Source organism: Anarrhichthys ocellatus, unplaced genomic scaffold (genome assembly GCF_004355925.1).
Source record: "Anarrhichthys ocellatus isolate YVR2014 unplaced genomic scaffold, GSC_Weel_1.0 scaffold6, whole genome shotgun sequence".
NCBI lineage: Eukaryota > Metazoa > Chordata > Actinopteri > Perciformes > Anarhichadidae > Anarrhichthys > Anarrhichthys ocellatus.
In genome coordinates this window covers 3,412,461-3,434,875 of record NW_022280036.1, presented here as the reverse complement: position 1 = coordinate 3,434,875, position 22,415 = coordinate 3,412,461, and the positions used below count along the sequence as shown (strand labels likewise).

The window sequence follows — 22,415 nt, the reverse complement described above, 5'->3', positions numbered from 1 at the left end:
TACATCTATTCTGATTTACTCTGTGGCCTATTAATTCCCTTTAGAAAGATCTGTTTTCAAACCTTGCCGAAAACGGCCAAGATGATTTTAGTCTGTCCACTTAAATTGTTATTTACGTTATGCTAAAACAATACTTCATCAGTAAAATTGGCAGAACATTTTCAACAAATCTGAACAATCAATTAATCGTTTGTTTTGTTTAAACAGTAATCTTCCAAGCAATAACAACATGTGTGATGGTGGTAGCTTCGCAAATGTGAGGATTCGCTGCTCTTCTATGCGTCACATCACTTTAAACGTAATATCTGATGTGAATATTATTCTTTAGGATAGCACAGGATGTTTCACCTTTAAATATTGACTTTAAAATAAATCATTTTATTTTGAAAATCGTCACCGGAAATTGTATTTCCACAGTTCTACTGTGCGGCTTGACAGAAAAACTGTAAAGCATATCGCCCAACCTTCTTTTCATCTCCTGGAAGAAAAAAAATATATTACCAGCACTACAATGAGAGAGACGAGGGCAAAGAGTTAAAACAGCGCAAAGATGGAGGACGGGCTGGTGTCGGAGGATGATATCTGTAAGTACGAACCAGGGAGCGACCGACTGTCAACTGTGAGCAGCGGTGATGAGCGGCGGGGCTTAAACGTTAATTGTGGGCTACTTTCTGACAACCATACAGGACGGGGTCTGTATTCCTGTGGTGTTTTACACGATATGAATATCCGTTTGTGAGGCGGACGGCGGACGGCGGGCGGTGACGTTACTTACTGTACAATATGTGACGTTTTAAATACAATATTCATGTTCTGTTACCTTCTATAACACTGTCACTTTGCTTCAAGATTTGGGAATTGTTGTCACAAGTAACCGCTTTTAATTACCGGGAAACGTCGGTGAAAACATCACAGACGGAATTTTCCACCTCTTCTCCATGTGCCTGTCATAGACTGATATTCTATATTTATTATAAGGAGCATGTCAGAGAATTCCCAGCATGCAGTGGCTTTCAGATCTGTACTAATACTGTCTGTATTCTTCTGCCAATTAAGTGTAATATACCAATGTCCAGTGCTTCCTAACACTGCTCCAGCCAGTCATGTACAGGGTCAATAGCATGAGTCTTATTGAATACAGTGCAAATTAACTTGTGTTTTTTTCTTGCTTCTTGCCGGCCTGCCGAACACACTTGATAACCCTCCTTGTCTATAATCCCTGACAGTAATTTGGTCAGAAAAGGAGTTCCACGACGCTGCGAAGAGGAATGACCCGGAGAGAATGCAGGAGCTGATCAAGAAGGGTGTGGACGTCAAGGCCAAAAATAAAGTAAGCCTGCTGAAGGGGTTCTTGCCAGTCGTTGGCTTTTCGAATTTACAGTTTTCAAAGCCGCATTATTTAATTTCCATAGCAAGTCTGCACCCCGTCTGCAGTCAGGCTCATCAACAAAGCCCAGGACCCTCTACCGACTCGGACACTTGCATGCCCAGGACAGTTACTTACAGTCACACACACCTTTGCACAGCTCTACCACACTTGACACTTTAATGACATACTTGTTTTAAATGTACTCTTACTTGTTTGTTTGTTTATCATATTTCATTGCCATTTTTTACATTTTCTATTTTTTAATGATGTCTTTTACTACTGCACTATGTTTATTGTCACGCACCAATCACCAAGCCAGATTCCTTGTATGTGTGACGTACTTGGCAATACAAGCATTTCTGATTCTGATTCTGAAGAAAAGCCGAGGTGAAATCGAGGCGACAGAGACATTTGCTAAAAAGGAAGCGAGGCATGCCAATGTACGTTTTGGTACGAGTGTGTCTGAACACCATGTGTGTTACAAACTCAGGATGGAGAGCACTATAGTGATGAGCCAAAATGTCAGATAGAGTGTTATTGATCAACCAACGATGGGCTCGGTTGATCAGGGGAATTGCATTTCATTTTTTGAATGGTCAGTGTTTGAGAGTGTTGGGCCTAATTCAGCCGTGCATGCACTGTGAGTGTCGCCCGGTCACGTATCTCTCTGTCTCTGTGCAGGTAGACCGCAAAGCGCTGCACTGGGCAGCGGGAGCTGGGAACGAACAGGCTCTCCGTCTCCTGCTGGACCACGACACTGACGTTGATGAGAGGGACACTGTACGTACACACTTTTGCAGGGAGAGCCACTGGACTCATTCATTCCCCCGACGCAGAAATATTAACTCACTGTTAGGTCACATCACTGACTGGTGATGTAACCTAATAATGATCCCAGCCTTAGCTCTACACACTGGCCCTTTAAAGCCATACACTTTGCCATTAGAAATAAGCTATTGACATGATGGACTCAAGTGCTCATTTTAATTGTTGCACACTGTCCCTTCTTAAATAAAACAAACATAAACTTCGATGTCATCTATCAAATGTAAAATGCTTCTCTGACTATTGTGATCACGCTAATGTATTTTCACAAAGATAAAATGATTTGTCCTTTTGTACCATTTTCACAGAAAATGCATGTCTTATCATCAATATTCGACAAAACAAATGGGGGGGGGGGGGAAAGTAATTTCGGTCCGACCGCCTCATCGCTGAAGCAGAGAACTGTGGGACGGCAGCTTTATAAAGAGTGACCCTCAGTATTGTTTTTAGGTAGAACATGAGAACAGAAACACAGAGCAGGTGTTTAGTAACAAAGCCATGGTCTCTCCCTTTATTCTGACCTCAACAGACAACACTGTAAGAGGAGCGTAAAATAAAAGAAGCCGACACATTCAGGTCAGTTAACTCAGTTAGGAGACACACAGTAGGACAGAGACAGAACGAGGCCAGTACGGAGAATGCTACTTTACATACTCTGTCCTGTCAGAGCTTCACTGTTTTATAACACTTCTACATTTTTGTTTTGGTCTACAGTTCGGCATGAATGCTCTGCTTCTCGCGTCCTGGTTCGGTCACCTAAAAGTGCTGCAGATGCTGGTGTCCTGCGGGGCCAAGCTCAACTGTGACAACAAAGTAAGAGCTGCCTGGTTTCATCATCGCCGCGGACTCAAAACTATCAGGGTATCGTCCGATTTGATATCTCGTCTTTTTTACGTGATTGCGTGCACATGTGTGTTAGGATGGCCTGAGCATGCTGCACTGTGCCGCCCAGCGAGGCCACATCAGAGTTCTGGAGTTCATCATGGAGGACCTGGAAGACGTCCGACTCGACAGAGTTGACAAGGTGACTCCTTGCTCGGCACTATTTCAAATTTACACACGGATGTTGGAACTTGTCTTTTTGTAGAAGATACAACTCTAACTCTTCTTTCCATACTGTTACTGTAACAAACATTTTGCTGTTTGTCTTCAGAATATCAGCAATCTGCCAATAAATGAAGGTGAATGGAACACAGTGTGTGTATACAGATCATGTTTATAAGTATCTCCTGTGTAGGCGGGGAAGACGTCCCTTCACCTGGCTGCTGAACACGGACAATTTGAAGTGGTGGAGTTTCTGATTGGAATGGGCTGCACGCACGGTTTAAAGGACAAGGTAGTGACACACAAACACACAGTGATCGTGCTCAAGCAAACACGCACGCACAATATTTGATTTGTGAGGCTGTTAAAGCCATGTTTAAATGACCAAACAGATTATAGCAGGATGTGTTGTGACCTCAAATCCTGTGTACACTGGGCAGGGAAACAGGCCACTATAGACATACGGTGGGTGGTTGCCATGTTGTGTACCACACAAACATTCCATCAGTTTGATTTTATTGTGTTCAAATACAATTCTCTCTCCTTTTTATGACTCAAGAACTGGTGAATACATTTGTACGTTAGCATGTTGTGTAAATTAAAACTCCCCTCGCGACAGGTTAGGATTTACTGGTTTGTGTGGCAATTGTCGACACACTGAGGAGGTCGGCGTGTTAAGAAACTTCGATTGCCCCATTTCTGGTTCAGACCACAGCACCAGCGAGGCGCTGACAGCCACTCTTGACTTGTTTTGGTAGAGGAAGTTGTCTCAGATCGTAAAGTGCTGTTGTGTCTGGACTACAGGAAGAGAACACAGCCATGCATCTGGCAGCGAGGTGTGGGCACACAGAGGTCCTGCAGAAGATGGTGGAGACCGGAGTCGACGTCAACGAGAGGAATATAGTGAGTGGACTGGACTGGGCTGCATACGTTGTGCTACTTAATTAGAGCGGCTGTGGTGCATAATTGGGATTTTTTTTTCAGTTACACCTGTCACAGTAGTACACTTTTGACTGTTAAACTGCAGTGTGTTTTCTTGCACCATCAAATACATACAATTTTTTCTGTGTGGAGAAATAAATTATAAGTAAAAATCTATCTTTTGACTAAATAATAAATCGAAAAAACTTCCAAAGGTTCAACTTGAGAAGCATACCAGAATACTACAATGGGTGCTTTACGATGCAGAGTTAGGATTACTGCTCCAGTAAAGACATTAACCCTTGTCCCTTTAAAATAAATGAAAAATCTAATTATGTATTCATATTATTTTCCACTTTTACCAAGTTAAATCTTTTAACCAACTTCAGTCCTGATAATAACTACCAAATATCAATTAATTTGCAGAATTTAACCCTTTAAATGTCAGTTTGTTTATATAATGACACAGTTGTATGAAGAAAGTCTGGGATATATATATATATATATATATATATATATATATATATATATATATACAGTTCAATGGCTAAAACCTGATAGTTGTGTGTAGCAAAATAATATAAAATGATGTTACAAAATTAATATATCAAATATATTAAAACTAATTATTAAAAAATGTAAACACCACCGTCACAAACAGAGCAGCATCATGCTATCACCAATGTACCTGTTGTGTTTTCAGGATGGTCTCACAGCACTGCACCTGGCAGCTGATGGAGGTCACTACGAATGTGTCAGACTGCTGCTGGAGTCCGGCTGCAATGCCAACGCACAAACTAATGTACGGTTTGTTCATTCGACATCATATATCACTTGCAATAAACACAAGATCTAACTTTGTATTCTTATTTTTATCTTTCGACACACTGAAAGACCTCCAAGATGAAATCCTTGTTTTCTTCTGTCTGCAGAAGAATATGAATGCTCTCCATTACGTGGCTCAGCATGGCTTTGACAGGGAAGCCAGTTTGCTGCTGGAGGCAGGACTCAACAGAGATGCTGTAGACAATGTAAGTAGTGGCCGCTCCCATGGGACGTATGTCTTGGTTCGTATAGTGTAGAAGACGCAAGCGACTGGTGCTGAAAAATGAAACAAATGCGAAAGTGCCCAAAAACTGCAGTTCCTCAAATGGCCACATAAACATGTCTATAGCTAATATCCCCGTTCGGGACAACTGTACGGGGGCTGAAATTCTACCAGTTTAATGTTGATTTTTGAAACCCACGGTATCGATTTCGGGGAAATTTGAGCGTTTGGGTCCAAAACATCAAAATCAAGGAGTGTATTGTTAAGATCTGCTTCTGAATAAAGAATAATTTGTATGATCTTTGAAGCTAAATAGCCATGTTTAGAGTAAAGAGGAAAACATTTTAATAGGCAATATAACAGAGAGTGTACCATAACATTTGCTATTCATTAACATATCAGATGAAATGTTCTTCATCTTTCTTTGTGTTTGAAACCAGCAACACAACACAGCGCTCCACTTAGCTGTGTTCAACAACCACACCGAGGTTTTGCGGCTGCTTATAGATGCCAACTGTGACCTGGACATCACTGACAGTGTGAGTACAAACCTCGACAGCTGTTAAACACATTGATAAACATAAAAGCAGATGGCTGCGCAGGACCTCCGCATGTCCACGTTCATTGCAAGAAGAATGCATATTTCAGAAATGACACAGCGGCTACAGTGCAATCGTATCAGATTTTCCGTCATGTGGTTCGCAGAGACAACAGACTGCTTTGCACATAGCAGCAGAGCACGGCTGGCAGGTCCTGGCTGAGATGATGCTGATCTCTGGTGTTAACCTCAATCTGACCGACAAGGTACCACACAGCACACGGCGTCACCCGGGACAGAATACAGCTTCTCTAGTGTCATGATTGACTGCTTTTGTTCTACTTTTTATTATGGAGCACTTATGTTGTTGCTAATCATTGACATATCTCACTGGGGGGAAAAAATCCCACTAGTATTTAGTAAACAGAAAATAATAATACAAAAAAAATGTATAAGAACAGTAGCATTATATAAACAAACTGTGATTTAAAGTGTTAAAATTCGGAAAATAAAGGCATATTTGGTAATTATGATCAGGACTGAAGTTAGTTACTTAATATGATAGGATATAATGGAAATATAGAAGTTAAGTACGAGTAGCTCAGGCGGCAACCTCCGGTTCTGCCGAGTGAAGCTGATGCGGAAGCATCTTAAAACTCGCGTTCTCTCTACTGACCAGCAGGGGGCGACTCCTCCGGTTGCAAAAAGAAGTCTGATTGTATTGAAGTCTATGAGAAAATGACTCTACTTCTCACTTGATTTATTCCCTCAGTAAACATTGTAAACATGAGTTTATGGTCGCAATCGCTAGTTTTAAGTCTTCTTCAATACAGCATGATGTTCATTTAGTAAATTATGGTCCATTTAGAGTCAAATAGACCATAAAGCAGAGTATGCTTTAGGGCGGGGCTACTGTGATTGACAGGTCGCTGCGCTACCAGAGCCATATACGGTGTCTCTACGTCACTCCTCCACATTCCAAATATGGTAACTTCTGTTCTTTGGTTGCGAAATCAATGGGTGATGTCATCATGACTACGTCTACTTCTCATATACAGTGTATGGAGTAGCTCAATATTTTACTTAAATATAGTGCTTAAGTGAATGGATTTTGTTACAATCCACCATTGTTCATGTGTCATGTGGGTTTATTAACTATCACTAATTATTTTTTACATTTTATACTCAAAACAATAAAATGATGGAAAATTATAAAATTATACTATTACATTCAAATTTATTAGGTTATATTTCCATGCTAATTCTGTTGTATATATGTTATCTTATAGAGTAATGGACGTCTTATACACTGTTTTATTGACCATATCATATACTCAGCAGGGGAAAAGGTGTCTGGAGGTGGCAGCCAGAGGAAACAATGTCATCCTGGTCGACATGATCATCAAAGCTGACCGTTTTTATAAATGGGAGAAGGTGAGTTTATCTTCATTGCATCTGAAACCTTGCCTTTTATCTACTGACTAGCAGGGGGCGACTCCTCTGGTTGTATAGAAGTCTATGAGAAAATGACTCTACTTCTCACTTGATTTATTACCTCAGTAAACATTGTAAACATGAGTTTATGGTCTCAATCTCTAGTTTCAAGTCTTCTTCAATACAGCATGATGTTCATTTAGTACATTATGGTCCATTTAGAGTCAAACAGACCATAAAGCAGGGTATGCTTTGGCGGGGGCTGATTGACAGGTTGCTACCACAGCGTTTTTCGGTCTCAGAGTTGTGCGTGTTTGTCTTAGAACTTTAACCCTTTCACTGTGTGTTTTCACCTCATGAAAGTTAATTGTAAACATTTTGGCCGCCTAAAACATGTCTTGTTCAGCATTCGTTTGTACTTATACTTTGTGGAGCTCAGTGCCAGATGATTGTTACCTATGTGTGACATTAAAGTTTGTCACAAAATCTTTGTGCCCTGCTGGATTCCTCTGTTACCTTCACTGCTGCGTGCCGAGGTTCATGTGTTGCCAAAGCATCTATGTGGGCTTGTTGTTGTGCCTTTGGGTTGTCACATACCCTTGATTTCATTTGCATCTAACCACAGTACTCCAACCATCTTGGACATGTGAGTGAGCTTTGCTGGTTTTAAGAGTTATTTAACGTTTTGTGTTAACTTCAGATTCACAGATTTGCACAGTATGCCACATGTATACCTATGTACACACTTTGTATGAAAAACTTCAGGATCAGATGGCCAGCGAGCAGGACTCCTGGGTGCGGAGACCTCTTAGCTTCAAGCAGGACCACCAGCAAGAGACACAGCACCTCCGGTCCGTCCTGTGGAGCCTGGCCACCAAGCACCTCTGCCGCGGGGAGTGGAAGATCCTGGCACAGCACTGGGACTTCAGCAACGCACACATACGAGCTATAGAACAACAGTGGACTGGTGAGCTACGCCGACCTCTGGAAAATGGTTTGACAATCAAGTGACTTGTATGAAATGTTCATCAAGCAGCTAGTTTCCAGCTCAGGTGCAACCAGTGCATTTGACAGGTGGCACTGAGTTGTTTAAAAGAAAATTGCAACACTTTGTCACTCTCTCAATACTGGTCTTTGGTCACAATACATGTCAGTGGATTTTCAGTTTTCACCCATCTCAACTGGGACTTCTCAAAGATGTTGATACGTATTGTAATTCTGAACTGAACCTCTAGGTATGAAAAGCTTCAAAGAGCATGGTCACCGAATGCTGCTAATCTGGCTCCATGGAGTCGTGATGGCGGGGAACAACCCGATCAAAGGCCTCTACGAGGGGCTGGTGGAAATCTCACGGACAGACTTGGCAGGTGAGCACAGGAAACTGCACTGTGGTTTGTATTCTTGTATAAGTGTCACTGCCGCACAGAGCCACACAAGGGCTTTTAAAAAAATCTGAAATACTTTTGCATCACCTACCACGACCCGGGCACAAGTCTGTACCGTTGCGCCATACCGTTATTAAAGTCCTTAATAATGCTATAACGAATTTATCACTTTTCTATTTCTGCCGAGTGAAGTAGCATTTTCGTCAATCTGTGCTCGTCTATTTCCTGGAATCTGGAATGTGTAGGTGCATGATGTCTCCTTGTTGTTTTTCAATCATCCAGAGTGCATCCGGCAGAAGGCAAACGCAGAGACCAGCTCCCCCAAAATGTGCTCTGCGATGTGATGAACACTGTGAGTGACTGCGAAGGCATAGTCTCGCATAGCCAAACCTATTTCCACAGCGCTAAAGAAAGGTCTGGCTCCACACATGATCATCCCGGTATGGGACACTCTGTTTTGTACGTCTTTAAACCAATTACAATCATCTTTGGCGTTGTAAAGCACAGGATGCAGCGGCATTGTCCCTCAAAATAGATGCAATGTGGCCAAATGGCAGGCTTATACGCACAGTCTACATCCAGTTGGTCAGACCGCTGCAAAGGTATAACAAAGAAATCCAAGATTTCAGTTGACTTTAGGACTCTCTTTAACTGTAAATGCCCAGAACCGAGCCCATGAAAAAGCGTTGTATTATCCGTGGCATGACCGGTTTACATAGTGACACATTGAATATACTGTGATTGTTCTGAATTTAGTTCAGAGAGAAATAATTTTAGGGTTTGGGAAAAACAATGGTTGTAAACCTGTAATAAATACCTTTGTTTGTTTAAATGCATGCAGTAAACACCTGATGGCACTACTCATACTGTACTGTTGCTTTGTACACTAAGGGCTTTTCAGCACATTACGACAAGTTTTCATTCACCTTACTATAATGTAATGCTTTCTACTGTAATGTTTCTCAAAAGTTCCTCCTCCTTAAAGCTGCATCAAGTGATTGAGGGGGGCTGAGGCTCCAAAACACACTAAATAAATAGTTGTTATGGCCGATATGTTACGGTAGCAAAGAGTGGCCCTCTTACACATCCAGCAGTCACTGATGGACAAGTGATACTCTACTGGTCTGAGCTTGTTTGGGAAGGACTGACCACAGTGACAACAAAGGTGATCGGAGGCACACTTGAGAAACAGTCAATTTCTGTTTGTGTCAATGACTAAAAGTACAAAAATGCTAACTCATTTACAGGTTTTAGGACTCATTCCTGCAGCACTCTATACGTAATAATAATTATAGTTGCATGTATTATTGTAAATATTTATTTCAGAATTCAAAAGTCTGGTTCATGACACTTTCATTTCTGTCACTGCCCTCACAATCTCATGCCCCAGCCCAAGCAAGCTCAGCAACTGCTAGAAGATATAAGCAGCTAGCACCTGTTAGCTAGAACAATTATAATAGTGCTAAAATAATTAGCACAAAACACAGACACTGAGTAAACATTTATTTGCTCTGCTGCACATGCTCCCTATCCAGCCTGCTAACTAGCTAGGCGCAGTTGTGAGCTTAGAATGACATTTAGCATTGTTGTTGCTCTAGCTAACAGCAGCTAGCTGGCTAAATGTAGTAGCACTTGTTGAGCCTGCTAGCTAAGAGGCAGGATTCCTGTGATTGGCTGAAAGGTTTGGGGGAGGTGACTGATGATGAAAGGCAACACAAAGTCAAAGAGTCATTGGGGATAATGCCAATATGACATAAAAACTAACTTTAAAAAAAATGATATATATATATATTAGTGAAATAAATATTATATCAGCAAACATGTGAAAATAAACGATGAAATAACATTTCAAAATAGGCTAATGAACTGGCTAAATTCCTAAATAATTTTACAAATTGTTGATTAAATCATATATTCACACAATGTATTCATATGATATTCACTTCATGATGTCCTTTTTTATTAATTTAATATTGAACACTAAAAATACTCACTTTGGAGGATCTGTGTGGACTTAACTTTGCTTAATTTTTCTATTGTTCTCTTGTGTCTGTCTTTTGTATTCAACTTTATTTTGAAGTACTCTGTTCTATACATCTTTTATTGTGAAGTACTTTGTGATGTTTGCTCTAGGGCGGTGCTATATAAATCAATCTTACCAGGGAGACTAATGACACTGCGGCAGCTCTAGCCGTTAAATACACTGTAAACAGCTGGATTTTTTTGATAAACGTACCAGCATCTTCTTCTTGTTGTTACATTAAGGTCAGGTTTTAAACCGTTGTGGTTCTACAACAGCAGTCCTTTCTGTCTCGGTGGGGGGGGGGGGGACTTTGGGCTCTGCACTTTCTGTCTTTGTGGCCTTAAAAAATGTGTTCATTCTTCTTTTATAACCTGAGTGTTCCATTCATTTTTGGCCATAATTGTTTGCATAGAGAGAGCGTAACGACAACTTCATTCAATGAGTCCTAAATTTAACCCAGTTATCTTGAGCACAATTACGAAGGAAAAGACAGCTCAGTGTTCAGACATTATCAATCAAACTGTCTGCTGTTAACGTCTATTAGATTGTGCAGTGCCTCTGCCATTAAGAATCCAAAATTAATATATATATATATATATATATATATAGGGTCACATTTCCTCACCACATGCATTGGAGCTTTTACTGGCGCTAACGTTCGCTAGCTAACAGTGGAAAACACCTGATTGGCGTGGTGACATTTAAACGTAACTGGTTATTGAAATCAAGCATTTTAATTTGATGTTTTTTATTCATTTGAATTCTTGACCACATTTAGACTTTTACATATATAGCATTGTAAATTGAATCTAACCTGTTGGTAGTACCTGCGTGGACCACTAGATGGTGCTCTGAGGCCAACCACGGCCCACTGGTTGAGAAGAGCTGCTGTAGGCTGGCAGTTTAGTAGGAAAACAATAATGGAAATTTCACAAGGTGGTTTTGCAAGATGATTAAAAAGACAGCAAAGTAGAAATTACTTTCATCTCACACAAAATGATATACGTTTATTTTTTCACGTTTATTTTTTTGTGAATTTTGACTTCTTCTGGCCTCTAAAATATTTCAATGAAAGGAGGAAAAGAAGCTCTTTGTTGATCTGGTCATAACTCATAAACATATGCAACGGCGTGTGAGGGTTCAGAAGTATACACAAGTTGTATTTTTAGGGGGTCATCAGCCAGGAGGTTGGAAAGCACTCGTCTAGATAACTGGGTTCAACTGGGCATCCTATATCTGGGGTGTGAACTGCAAGAAATGGGAAATTAAAAATGAAAATCAAGTTTATTAAAAACAACTTGAGGAATTGTATGTGTGTACATTTACAAGTGTAGTTTTGTTTCTGCTTTATTCATGTTTATGAATCCACTGGATTGATGCACTAAACCAAGTCATACATTGGACATTTGTTTTTTTGGGACACTCAAAATGTATTTTAATGCACGATGTGAACAAGTTTAATGGTGTGTAAAATATTTGCCTTTTTTGCATGAATATATATCTCTTCCCAAGTATTTTCACGAAGTAAACGTCCTTTTTATAATGATTTCCATGATAAATCTGAGGTTTTTTTAAGTGCTGTGTTTTGCTGGATTTCTCCATGAATGCACCTTTTTGAATGATCACTACTGGATTAATAAAGAACAGGGTGAGCATGTTAAGAGACAAGCAGCTGAGTTCTAAATCATATGTGTCGATGAGGTATAAATACAAGTTTGACATTTTCTGTGCAGAGTCACCTTTTAAAAAGTCAGACTAGTCCTCGAACCCCTCATGAGATAAATGATTATTGTATAATTGATCAATAACTACTTCTGCACCAATCCAAATTACTTTTGTATATTGTATGTATAAACTTCCAATGCAACTATGTACATGACATGTTCATAAGATCAATAAAAAAACAAATTTCCACGTTGCAATGTTTACCTATGGACCATCATTCTCTAACGACAAACAACAATAGTCCGATAGAAGATTAAAAAACAAACTGCTGGCGTTATTGCAGCCTTTGATGATACACAACTCAAACATGCACCATCATTCAAGGTAGCTTGTGCAGTCACTCCAAGTTTGACTTGGATTTCCTCGACTGGTTGTGGTGAATACTAAAGGAATTATGTGTTATTTAATAATGCAAATATTTACTGATCAATAAACATTTACCTATCGTTTTACGTAACAATAAATAAAGATATATACAAATAAATTAAAGTGTTTGTGTAAATAAACACAAAAGCAAAAAAAAACCAGTATGTTTCATATGTCAAATGAATAAACGTAAATAAACGATGTGTACGTGCCGTTCTTGTCGCATTGCATTCTGGTTCTTGTAGTCGATTTGTGTTGTTCCGCTGTTATTTTTTTGTTGTCGCTGCAGAGATCAGCTGCTCCGTCCTCACGATGTCTTCGGGCAGCACAGCCATGCAGACAGCCGAGGCTGGAAGCGAAGGTTTGTAATTTAGCTCAAACATCGCAGACAGGTGCCACACTGGCTGCGTTTTTGTCCCGTTGTGTTTAGCGACACTAGCGAACTTAAAGCTGACCACGCTAGCTAGCATGCTAACCCGCTGGTCTTCTGTCGCTAACTTCGGGGCGTTATACACACACACTGTTCTCACATAAGTGGATAATACATTTTTACGGAATTGTATTAAGTCTCGTCTGTCCATCTCAGGAAACAATAGGACGTCGTGTCCGTTACACGGCTGTAAGCGTGTGTACTCGGACAAGACTTCTCTTGAGAGCCACATCAAGGACCACGAGATCTCCGCTCAGTCACTACCAGGTGAGCCCTTCACTTCTGCAAGTTCGTGCGCGTGAAGTAAATCAGTTTTAATGCGACGGTAACAGCTCCATGTTAATAGCTAACCCTAACATTTTAGAGAGGAACCATTATTGTTGGCTTTAATAAACATAACATTAAGCTTAGTTTCCTCCAGTTATAATGCAGATGAACGACACCTAATGTTGGTCTGAGAAGGGGGTTTGGCTCGAGCTTTGGAAAGACAGTTTAGCATGCAGGTTTACATTGTTTGGTGTAAATTGTGTTTTTTTCCAAATGGTATAATGAGTATTAGCTAACTCTATGTTTATGGATCTACTCTTTTCCCCATCTGACAGAATAAGTCTCCTCACTGAGAGAGAGAGAGAGACTCAACCACACAATGTGGAGTTAGGAGAATAAGGCCCTATCTGGCTGTAGTTTTTTGGGAGTTTGGAGAGATGAGAGAAGCTGTGCTGCCGTTGTGTGGTTAGTGAACCTACATGGTGTGAACGCCGTCCGTCCTCTCCTCAGGAAAGGTCCTGCTGTGCTCCACCGTTGGATGCAGCGGATCCTTCCCCGACATGCAGAAACTGATGCAACACATGAGGCATCATCACAAGCCCAACATATTCTTCCTGTGAGTTGCTCTTTGATTTTACTCTCTGCTGCATTGAAAATGTTTCGAGTCACGTAATAAGTTGCTTCTTCCTCCGAAAGGTGCGAGAGCTGCCGCACAAAGTTGCGATCCTACCGCGGCCTCCTGACTCACCTGCACACCTGTTCCAAAGTGTCACGGGGCAGGCCGAAGCCGTCGGAACCGGTGGCCCCCCCTGCGCCTGCTGCTGTGACCAACCCGGACCTGGACCAGAAGCCCCCGCTGCTTGACCCAGTGTCGGCCCCCCAGCCGCTTCCCTCTGAAATCCCAAACACGGAAGGTTCCTTCCTTGCCGCTGTTCTAGAGGCAGACCCTGCCCCCCCTCTCCTCGGACCCCCCTTCTTGTCCAAACCGGAGACCTCCCCTCCCCACCTCACTCCGCCGCTGCTCACAGAGGCAGCACACCAGCCTCGCATCAAGATCGAACCCTCGGATCTGCCTCTATCTTTAAACCTGGATGGCCCGACTGCTGCTTCGGACCCCCAGGATGCCCAGGGTCAGCCCCTGACACAGACCAGGTGTCCTGAGCCCATCCACCCTGCTCCCGGACCGGTGCCCCGCTCTCCTGGGTCTGCCGCTGTCTGGAAGAAGGGTCAAGGTGAGCCTCTCATCCTCCCACTAAAGCACACAGCTGTAGCTGGCCAGATGTGGCCTCATGTTTAGCCACAATATTGGTATCGGCCGCAACAAATAAAGTGTCGGTTATCTCGGTGAGTCTCTACATGAGACGCAGTTAAAAGCGAGTAAGAGGACCTTGAGTTGAGATTAATTTGTCAAACTGCTATTTTCAAGGTGACAAATGAAACATAGTTTGAGTGTGTTTTAGTCTTTTAGTCTTTGTGTGTTTTAGTCTTAGTTCAGAAATCACAGCTGAAGATTCCTGTCACAGATTAGCCTTGTCCAAAAATCAAAAAGTTTTCTTCATTTGAGACGAGCTTTGACACAGAGTATTGAAATAGTGCGCTTCAACTTAAACAAGCTTCGGAGCTTCATTGGTCCATCTCATGGGCGCAGAGAAACGACATTTTGAATTCTAAATTGCCATAATCCAGTTCCTTTGCGCTGACATCCAGTTGTCCTTTCATCCACCAGGGACGGCCTGCAGCAGGCGCATCCTGTGGGAGCACACTAAAGGGCGCTACACCTGCGTGCAGTGTGGCCACGCGGTCACCAACCGCAAGGAAATGACTCTTCACATCAGCAGCAAACACAGCGGCAGCAAACACAGCGGCAGCAAACCCGCCGACGACACAGGGAGCTCCGCTGCCAGCTCGTAGCGTGGAGGCGGGAGGACGTCGTCCTTGAGGACTCTTCTGTCGGTGGATGTTTCCGTCACCTTTGTATTCTGAGCGAACTGCCTGTAGCAGTGAGTTATTAACTGATTGTTGAACATTTTTTGCATTACTTTATCCGTTTTAACAAAACACTGCAACATTTCTCCTCCACACACATTTGAAGATTGTACATAGTTCAATACTACTACTACTGTAGTATCTTCCCAGGGTAAGTAGTAGAGACTCCAGTCTATAAAATATGGTTATTGACAAGCAAAACCCAACAATGTCATTACTTTTTTTTGTCACTGCATTAACAACTGTAACTTTGGTTTTTCACATTGAAAGTAGCCACAAGATTATCCATTGTACAGTCCTGTTGTAACTGGATGGACACAGACACAGGCGTCGTTAAAAGGACACGTATGTAGGATTTAGGGGGATCTGTTGGCAGAAATGGGGGAAATATATTTGTTTTCATTCGCGTATTATCACGTGGAACTAAAAATCACTGTTTTCTTTGAGCTTATAGTGAGCCCTTCACATCTGCATAGGCAGTAGCCCAATCACACACTGGCTCTAGAGGGCTTTCCCTGTTTTAAGTTGAAGTGGCAGCTTGAATTGTCTACATGCTTGGAGAAGCAGGGTATCCAGGAGGCTGCAGTCTGCAAACTCACCACCAGATGCCACTAAATCCTACACTGCGGCTCCTTTTAACTGTTGCTTCTCATGTTTAAAGTTGTCATACCCGCCACTTCCAGGATCAGTCTGCTGTTATTCTAGACTTTTGTGTGAAACAAATTCAATGAAAAGACAGCAAACAATGAGGTAGTTTATTTGTCAATACACATCTGTGGCTCTCTACCCATTGGTTCCCATTGTAAAGCTTTAAAAATAAAAAAATAAACAGCTCACCAATGTATTGTTTCATTATTTATAAAAGGTTCTGTAATTTCCTTAAACTAGAGGAAATAGTGCATTTGTTGGGGAGTTTGCAGCAGCGGATTAATCCACATTTGGTGCTCTTAGTATTTGTGGCAGCAGGACGGTCGATGTGGGATTGAATCAAAATAAACTAGTTTGTTCATTGTAATGAAGAAACATGTCACCCAGTGTTGCAGCGTGGCTCACTGATCTCTTAATAGTTTCTGAACAACAATGAGCTCTATGGCTCAGAGGAAGAAGACAGATCAGGCTTTGGGACACACTTGTTAGCCATTGTTTGGTCTATTCATGGGATTAATTGACAAACATTGGATCCTTTTTTTCCCCTTCTACAAACAGCTTTACAAGAAAGACAAGGTTAAAAAAAAAAAAAAAAAAAAATTTATTATTTGGGTCAGTCAGAACATGATACAAGCACTTGGCTGCTCAGAGCGCCAACAAAACATTGGTCAGCTCCGGCTACCCTCCACGCCTCCGCCCATCCAAACATGCTCCTGAACAACCATCACCTCTCCCTCCTCTTCACTAGCGTTACGCGCCCGCTGAGCTTTAGAATTAACACATCGAGACAATATCACATGACAAGAGGTCCCACTCGATCACTAACATGTGCATTATTAGACGTTACCACATGCAGACTGAAGTGCTGTTTTCAACAAACAAATCCCATCACGTTGGATGAAGGGGAGCCATTGTCGATACTCTATACATTTAAAAAAAAAAGACTTAACACATGGGTTCATTATGAAGATGATGGGTTCGCCAGCATGAGCCATCCACCATCAGATTTAGTACATGTGGGTTTTAAAATGATAAATGCTCCGTCGTATTATCTCACAGCCCTGAAGTTTCAATGTGTTAAAACAAAACCTGCTGGAAATGTGTTTTTATTTCACATGATGGCAGGTTGACAAAAAAAAAAAAAACACATAGTAAACAAGTGCATACAAAAAAAAAAATAAAGATTAAGTGCCGACTGTCCAACCTCCAGATCAGGCAATGTTGATTTCTGTTTTGTTTTATTATCGCAACTATGTTCAGCTCAGTTCTCTTGAGGCTTTTAAAAAAATCTCTTCTGGTCAACGGCGTATATCTTTCCTGCCGGAAGCTTCCGGAAGAATAAACTGTTGCCTCTGCTCATGTTGCCCTGGAAAGAAGAGAGGATACAAGTGTTTTAGTAGTGGCTGGTGGTACAGTATACAAGTATACGTGACCAAAAGGACATTTTCAGCATTGTACCATGAAATTATAAAGTAAATATAATTGCTTAAGGCACACGAGGAGATCACTGGTCCTGTTAATACACGTGTACATCTCCGAAGATCAAATACATGAAATGATTGAACAGCGATCACATTATGTGTACTTGCTATAACTGGTGGTGTGTGTAATGTGACCTGTTCCAACTACGCTTAGGCCACTTCACAGCTGTAGCTCAACTCAGTTGGTCCAAAATTAAAAAAAAATAAAGTTGAGTTCAAGTGTTTCGTGTTGACACTGACTGACCCAGGAGCTGTTAACATGAGGCTGAATGGACCGACAGGTAACTCATTCATTGGAATAATTTTGGTGATGTCATCATAAAAAGTGCTATACGAATACATTTTGATTGATTGACGATCATCATCATCATCATGTTAGACCCCATGCATTTGTCTTCTCTGGTATCGTAAAGAGCTCACAAACAAATGACTTCATCACGAGTGTCATTAGTCAAAACTGCAGCTGGACCTCGTGTCTCGAAGAAGGACAACCAGGTAGAAACGGGACCAAAACGCTGTTAGCGGTTAGCTAACCCTACAGCGACTGAGAATGGCAGCCGACTGGGAGGACGACGAGGTCCGGGAGCTCCTTACCCTCCGAGCAGAGGACGAGAGCGATGACCTACAGGGACGTTAGAATACTGTACGTCACACTATACGCCTCTTTTGCTCTCATGATGCCGGCGTGCCATCTGAAAATCACACACTGGGACGGTGCTAGGCCATCGCTGTTTGGTGTTTTAAATTGAAGTTGGTGTGACAGCAGATCTTCTTTATGGCGGTGTTGTGGAATCTCTGCGTTCTTTCGGTGAGCCTTTATTTTAGGAGTCTAAAATGTTTTTATGTTGGCCCATACAACCCTTCTGTTTGTATCTTCTGGTCTCTCTCTCACACACACACACACACACACTCACACACACACACACACACACACACACACACACACACGGGATGGTTACTGAGGACTTAACCCACGGTAGAAGAAAAAAAAAAAAAAAAAAAAAAAAAAAAAACTCCCACCACTGTGGTGCCTAATGTGACATCTGTATCTGTCCAGTGTAGGCAGTGTGTACACAGATGTTTGGTGGGCCATGCGTTTACCTCTCTGCTTAGATGCCTCCAGCAGTCCACCCAGGTGGGACATACCGATGCATAGGGAGGCAGGCCTCCAGCGAGCCTGCGAGGACAAAAGGAACTGTAAACCTGCTCCATCCAACACAAACGAGGCTGTACAGTGGCAATGAAGCTGCCGACTCACCCGCAGTTATTGACAGCCATGAGGTTTGACACCAAAACGAAAGGGTATGTGAGCATACTGGCAAAGAACTGGAAGAAGAGAGTGGGGGGGGGTGATGATCAAAATGTTGTGGACACATCGGATGCTGTAGACGGGCCTCGTTTATTACACTTACCCCTGTCACAGCCTGAGAGCAGTTCTTGATTTCTCCTGTGTGACTCATCTGTACGGAGGAACAGATGAAACTGTTAGTTGTGTATGTGAGCCTGAACTGAACACACACCCTCAGCATGGAGGGGCAGTGGTAGAGCTAGGTCTGGCTATGTGACACACAACCAGGGCTGTGGTGGTAAGAATAAAGCGGAGCTTGGAAGAAGAGAAGCTTGGCTTTAGATTATGGACTCAGGGGTCTCGGCTCTAGTCCAATATTATTATTAGCAAGCTCATTTTCTAAACTAATTAGGGAACTGTTTGTCATGACTTTTTAATTTGTGAATGAATACATTACATTTTCTGAATCTGCTCTTTTGATTGTGAAATTTTTGTGAAAAAAAAAAAGAAAAAAAAGGGCAGACATGGCCAGAGGAATTCGGTGTTCAGACGAAGGCTTTGATAAGTTTAAGTAACACAATTAGAATTTAACTATAGCAAGTTTTGCAAAAGCTTTTGGGCTTTATCTATGGTAACAATAGTGGCAAAAAAATGATGTCAAATTGCATAGTTTTCAATCAAAAACATTAGAATGTTGAGCTGTCACAAACGATGTGCCTCTATTTTTTAACGATCAACGGTTATTACTACATCCAATATTCAAATAAAAGGAAGCTCCTGGAGATTTGCATGCCTACACATCCTATGAGTGTGTGTGTGTGTGTGGGATTGCTCTTTGTTACGAGACAAAAAAGGGTCCGTCATGGGATACAATGATCCAGCTGGGAAGATGATATGAATCCCAGAAGCTGCAGACTGGACTTAAGTTTGAGCACACTAACAGATGTGTTCTGTACGTGCAACCTCCACTACAGCCCTGTGAGTAAATACTGCAGAACAGGAGTGTTTCTGGGAGAGTGAGTCCTTAAACCGAACCTCTACACACTTGACTGCACTAAGCAGGGTGAAAGAAGAAGTGGTATACCGAGTCATCGATGGCGTATGTATTGATGAGGTGAGCCAGCAGGTTACAAATCCACAGAGACAGGACGTCACCGAGCAGGCGAGGAATCAAACCGCTGAACAAGAAAACATTAGGATTCAAACATCAAGAGTATGAGGGACAATAATCCGCATACTGGATATGCAAGATCACACTATTGTAAAAGAATAAATTAACACTAGAAGCCATGGTTAGAATTCAGTTTGACACTGAAGCGCTTCCCACTTTCAGGCGGAGTACAGTACCGTAAGTCTAAGCTGTAATGTAAAGGACAGAATATACAGTATATTCAAATATATCCACAAAGTACTCTAGATCATCTAATTTGGCAGTTTTGTGGCCGATAAGTCATCATGTTCACCGGGGACGGCACTTTTTACCCCAGAGTCTTAACTTTAAAGTTAGTCTGATGTTCTTAGAGGACAAATATGTCTGTCAAAAAAGACGTTTATTGACGTTCTGAATTTGAAGACTTTAAATGCCAGTTTGTTTACATGATGCCACTGTTATGGGGGAATAATTCACTTTTCTCTGTATAAAAAAAAAAAAAAAAAAAGCTGTGGGGATTTCCACCCCCCCAGTCTGGGACATATCATTGATTAGCATCAAACACACAATACAGCAGCAACGCCCCGAGTGGAAACATTTGCCCCGTTGCGTAAATGAGAGAAAATCTGGTGGAAAATGGTTGAGACTACAATTTTTAAGCTATAGATTGAAAGCCTGATATAATAGAGTGTGAGATTTATTCTGTAATGGTTGAGATAAAAAAATAAAATAAAAAAAAATTGTAGTTTCAATAAGGGCCATTTTTGTCCTTGAGGGTCTGAGTGTCTGTATTTTAATATTAGAGATTAAACTTCCAAAATAAATTTAAATTAAAATAAAATAGATGGCACAAATGATCAAAACATTAAAAAGCCAGAAATGTCCTCTGCGAGGGTTATGTAGTTTGTTTTTTAGGCTGGCCTTAACATAAATTGGGGGCTCGTCCATTTTATTTCCCTCATGTTTGTCGGCAGGTTCGAAAGTTTTTTTATTTGACATATTTGGCATTTTTTTCTCTCCAAGGGTTAAACAATGTGTGTAGCCTATTCATCAACACACTGTGCACATATAGAAGTATACACTTTAGCACCAAGGCAAACCATCTCCTGGGGTATTTCGCCTTTAGAAGGATTCAAAGCTGACCATCGAGTCATTGCACCAAAAACCGTAGTAAGAAGAAAGACAAGAGGAGTCAAACTTACGCAAAGAAGCCCAGTAAGCCTTCTTCTCTGTAGACTGTGACTATGGAGTCAAACACCCCGCTGACAACAGAAGACATGGATACACATTTGTAAGTTTTAGACTACTGTCGCTGCTCTTCTCATTGAGGTTGGTGTCTAAAACATGAAAACTTTACCTGTATTTTGTTTCTCTCCCAATAAACTGGACCATACATCGCAAAGTAATCACTGAAAAACAAGTCGAGGAAAACAGACTTGACATACAGACTAGTGTCTCCCCACACACACACACACACACACATATTTGTCAGATCCAACTAAAACATTTAAATGTATCACAAGTGAATAATACAGCCTCTGGGAATGTCGCATGCATAACGCTGTAGTTAGCCAGCTAAAGGCATCTGAAGAGTGACGTACCATGGAAGGGATGCGTGACAATGGTGGCGCAGGATCGGGCTATCATCTCTTTGGTTGTCTGTGGAAGAGAAAACAAGCAACCAAGGTGTATGTATGAAAAATAATAATACATTATTAGTCTACACATAAGCCTAGTTTGATCCTCAAAAAGAAATGACATTTAGTAAAGAGAACTAGAGCAGAGGTCTTCAACAGGGGGTCCGCAGAGGTACTGCAGGGGGGCCGCGCAATTTTTGGTTGATTAGACAACAAAACATGAATGTGTCCATTATTTTAATAGTTCAGTATTGTATGCAAGATAACAGGTATGTTTATGCATGGCAGTGGCACTAATAGGCCATCACTCATTTTTCATTTCCACGTTTAAAATTAAAACGTCAATGTGAATAGCTTGTATGCATGATTATCATGCAATTGACAGACAATGTTGATATTGGCATTGGCATCAGCTGACAAGGTGTGTTTATGAATGGCAGTGGCACAGCCTCCCTACTCACTGTACCTTGCACGTTTCAAATAAAAACATGAATATATTATGGGGCGGCCGTGGCTCACTGGGTAGAGAGGGTCGTCCGGCAACTGCAAAGTCGGCGGTTCGATCCTTGGCTGCTACGTGTCCTATGCCGAAGTGTCCCTGAGCAAGACACTGAACCCCTAACTGCTCCCCGGGCGCTTCTCAGCTGCCCACTGCTCCCAATAAGCTAGGGATGGGTTAAATGGAGAGGACAAATTTCGTATATGTGTAAATGTATATGACAATAAACTTAACTTATATGAACCTGTGTATTATTTGAATAGCTTAGTATTGAATACACAATAAAGAGGTATACATGGTACTAGGCCCATTTAATATAAAACACATTTTTATACAACATATATATATATA

The 22,415-nt window shown here is 41.5% G+C and overlaps 3 protein-coding genes across 4 annotated transcripts in view; 2 read left to right on the top strand and 1 right to left on the bottom strand.

Annotated features, from left to right (window-relative positions):
* Nucleotides 1–33: 33 nt before the first annotated feature.
* ankdd1a (ankyrin repeat and death domain containing 1A) lies at nt 34–9,834 on the top strand. 2 transcript variants are annotated; one of them, XM_031846185.1, is made up of 15 exons: nt 34–584; nt 1,227–1,330; nt 2,051–2,149; nt 2,909–3,007; nt 3,114–3,218; nt 3,432–3,530; nt 4,043–4,141; nt 4,863–4,961; nt 5,092–5,190; nt 5,648–5,746; nt 5,913–6,011; nt 7,087–7,179; nt 7,945–8,146; nt 8,415–8,546; nt 8,847–9,834. In XM_031846185.1, exons 1-15 carry the CDS (start codon nt 551–553, stop codon nt 8,906–8,908), a joined length of 1,524 nt encoding a protein of 507 aa, XP_031702045.1. In that variant the 5' UTR covers nt 34–550; the 3' UTR covers nt 8,909–9,834. The 2 variants fall into 2 exon arrangements, with proteins under 2 accessions (XP_031702045.1, XP_031702044.1); XM_031846184.1 differs by having other exon boundaries at nt 7,084–7,179.
* Nucleotides 9,835–12,641: 2,807 nt separating this feature from the next.
* znf414 (zinc finger protein 414) lies at nt 12,642–16,197 on the top strand. The gene is made up of 5 exons (XM_031846186.1): nt 12,642–13,039; nt 13,265–13,375; nt 13,886–13,991; nt 14,072–14,607; nt 15,102–16,197. Exons 1-5 carry the CDS (start codon nt 12,991–12,993, stop codon nt 15,284–15,286), a joined length of 987 nt encoding a protein of 328 aa, XP_031702046.1. The 5' UTR covers nt 12,642–12,990; the 3' UTR covers nt 15,287–16,197.
* A 398-nt stretch (nt 16,198–16,595) lies between these two features.
* Nucleotides 16,596–22,415, bottom strand: part of mtch2 (mitochondrial carrier homolog 2) — a 9,896-nt gene continuing 4,076 nt past the window's right edge. Inside the window, exons 6-13 of the mRNA XM_031846187.1 lie at nt 21,530–21,587; nt 21,286–21,337; nt 21,131–21,190; nt 19,863–19,956; nt 18,903–18,950; nt 18,749–18,816; nt 18,592–18,667; nt 16,596–17,375 (exon numbers count right to left, since the gene is read on the bottom strand). Of these exons, the coding sequence (XP_031702047.1) occupies nt 17,289–17,375; nt 18,592–18,667; nt 18,749–18,816; nt 18,903–18,950; nt 19,863–19,956; nt 21,131–21,190; nt 21,286–21,337; nt 21,530–21,587 (543 nt within the window). The 3' untranslated portion in view covers nt 16,596–17,288. The remainder of the gene's footprint in view (nt 17,376–18,591; nt 18,668–18,748; nt 18,817–18,902; nt 18,951–19,862; nt 19,957–21,130; nt 21,191–21,285; nt 21,338–21,529; nt 21,588–22,415) is intronic.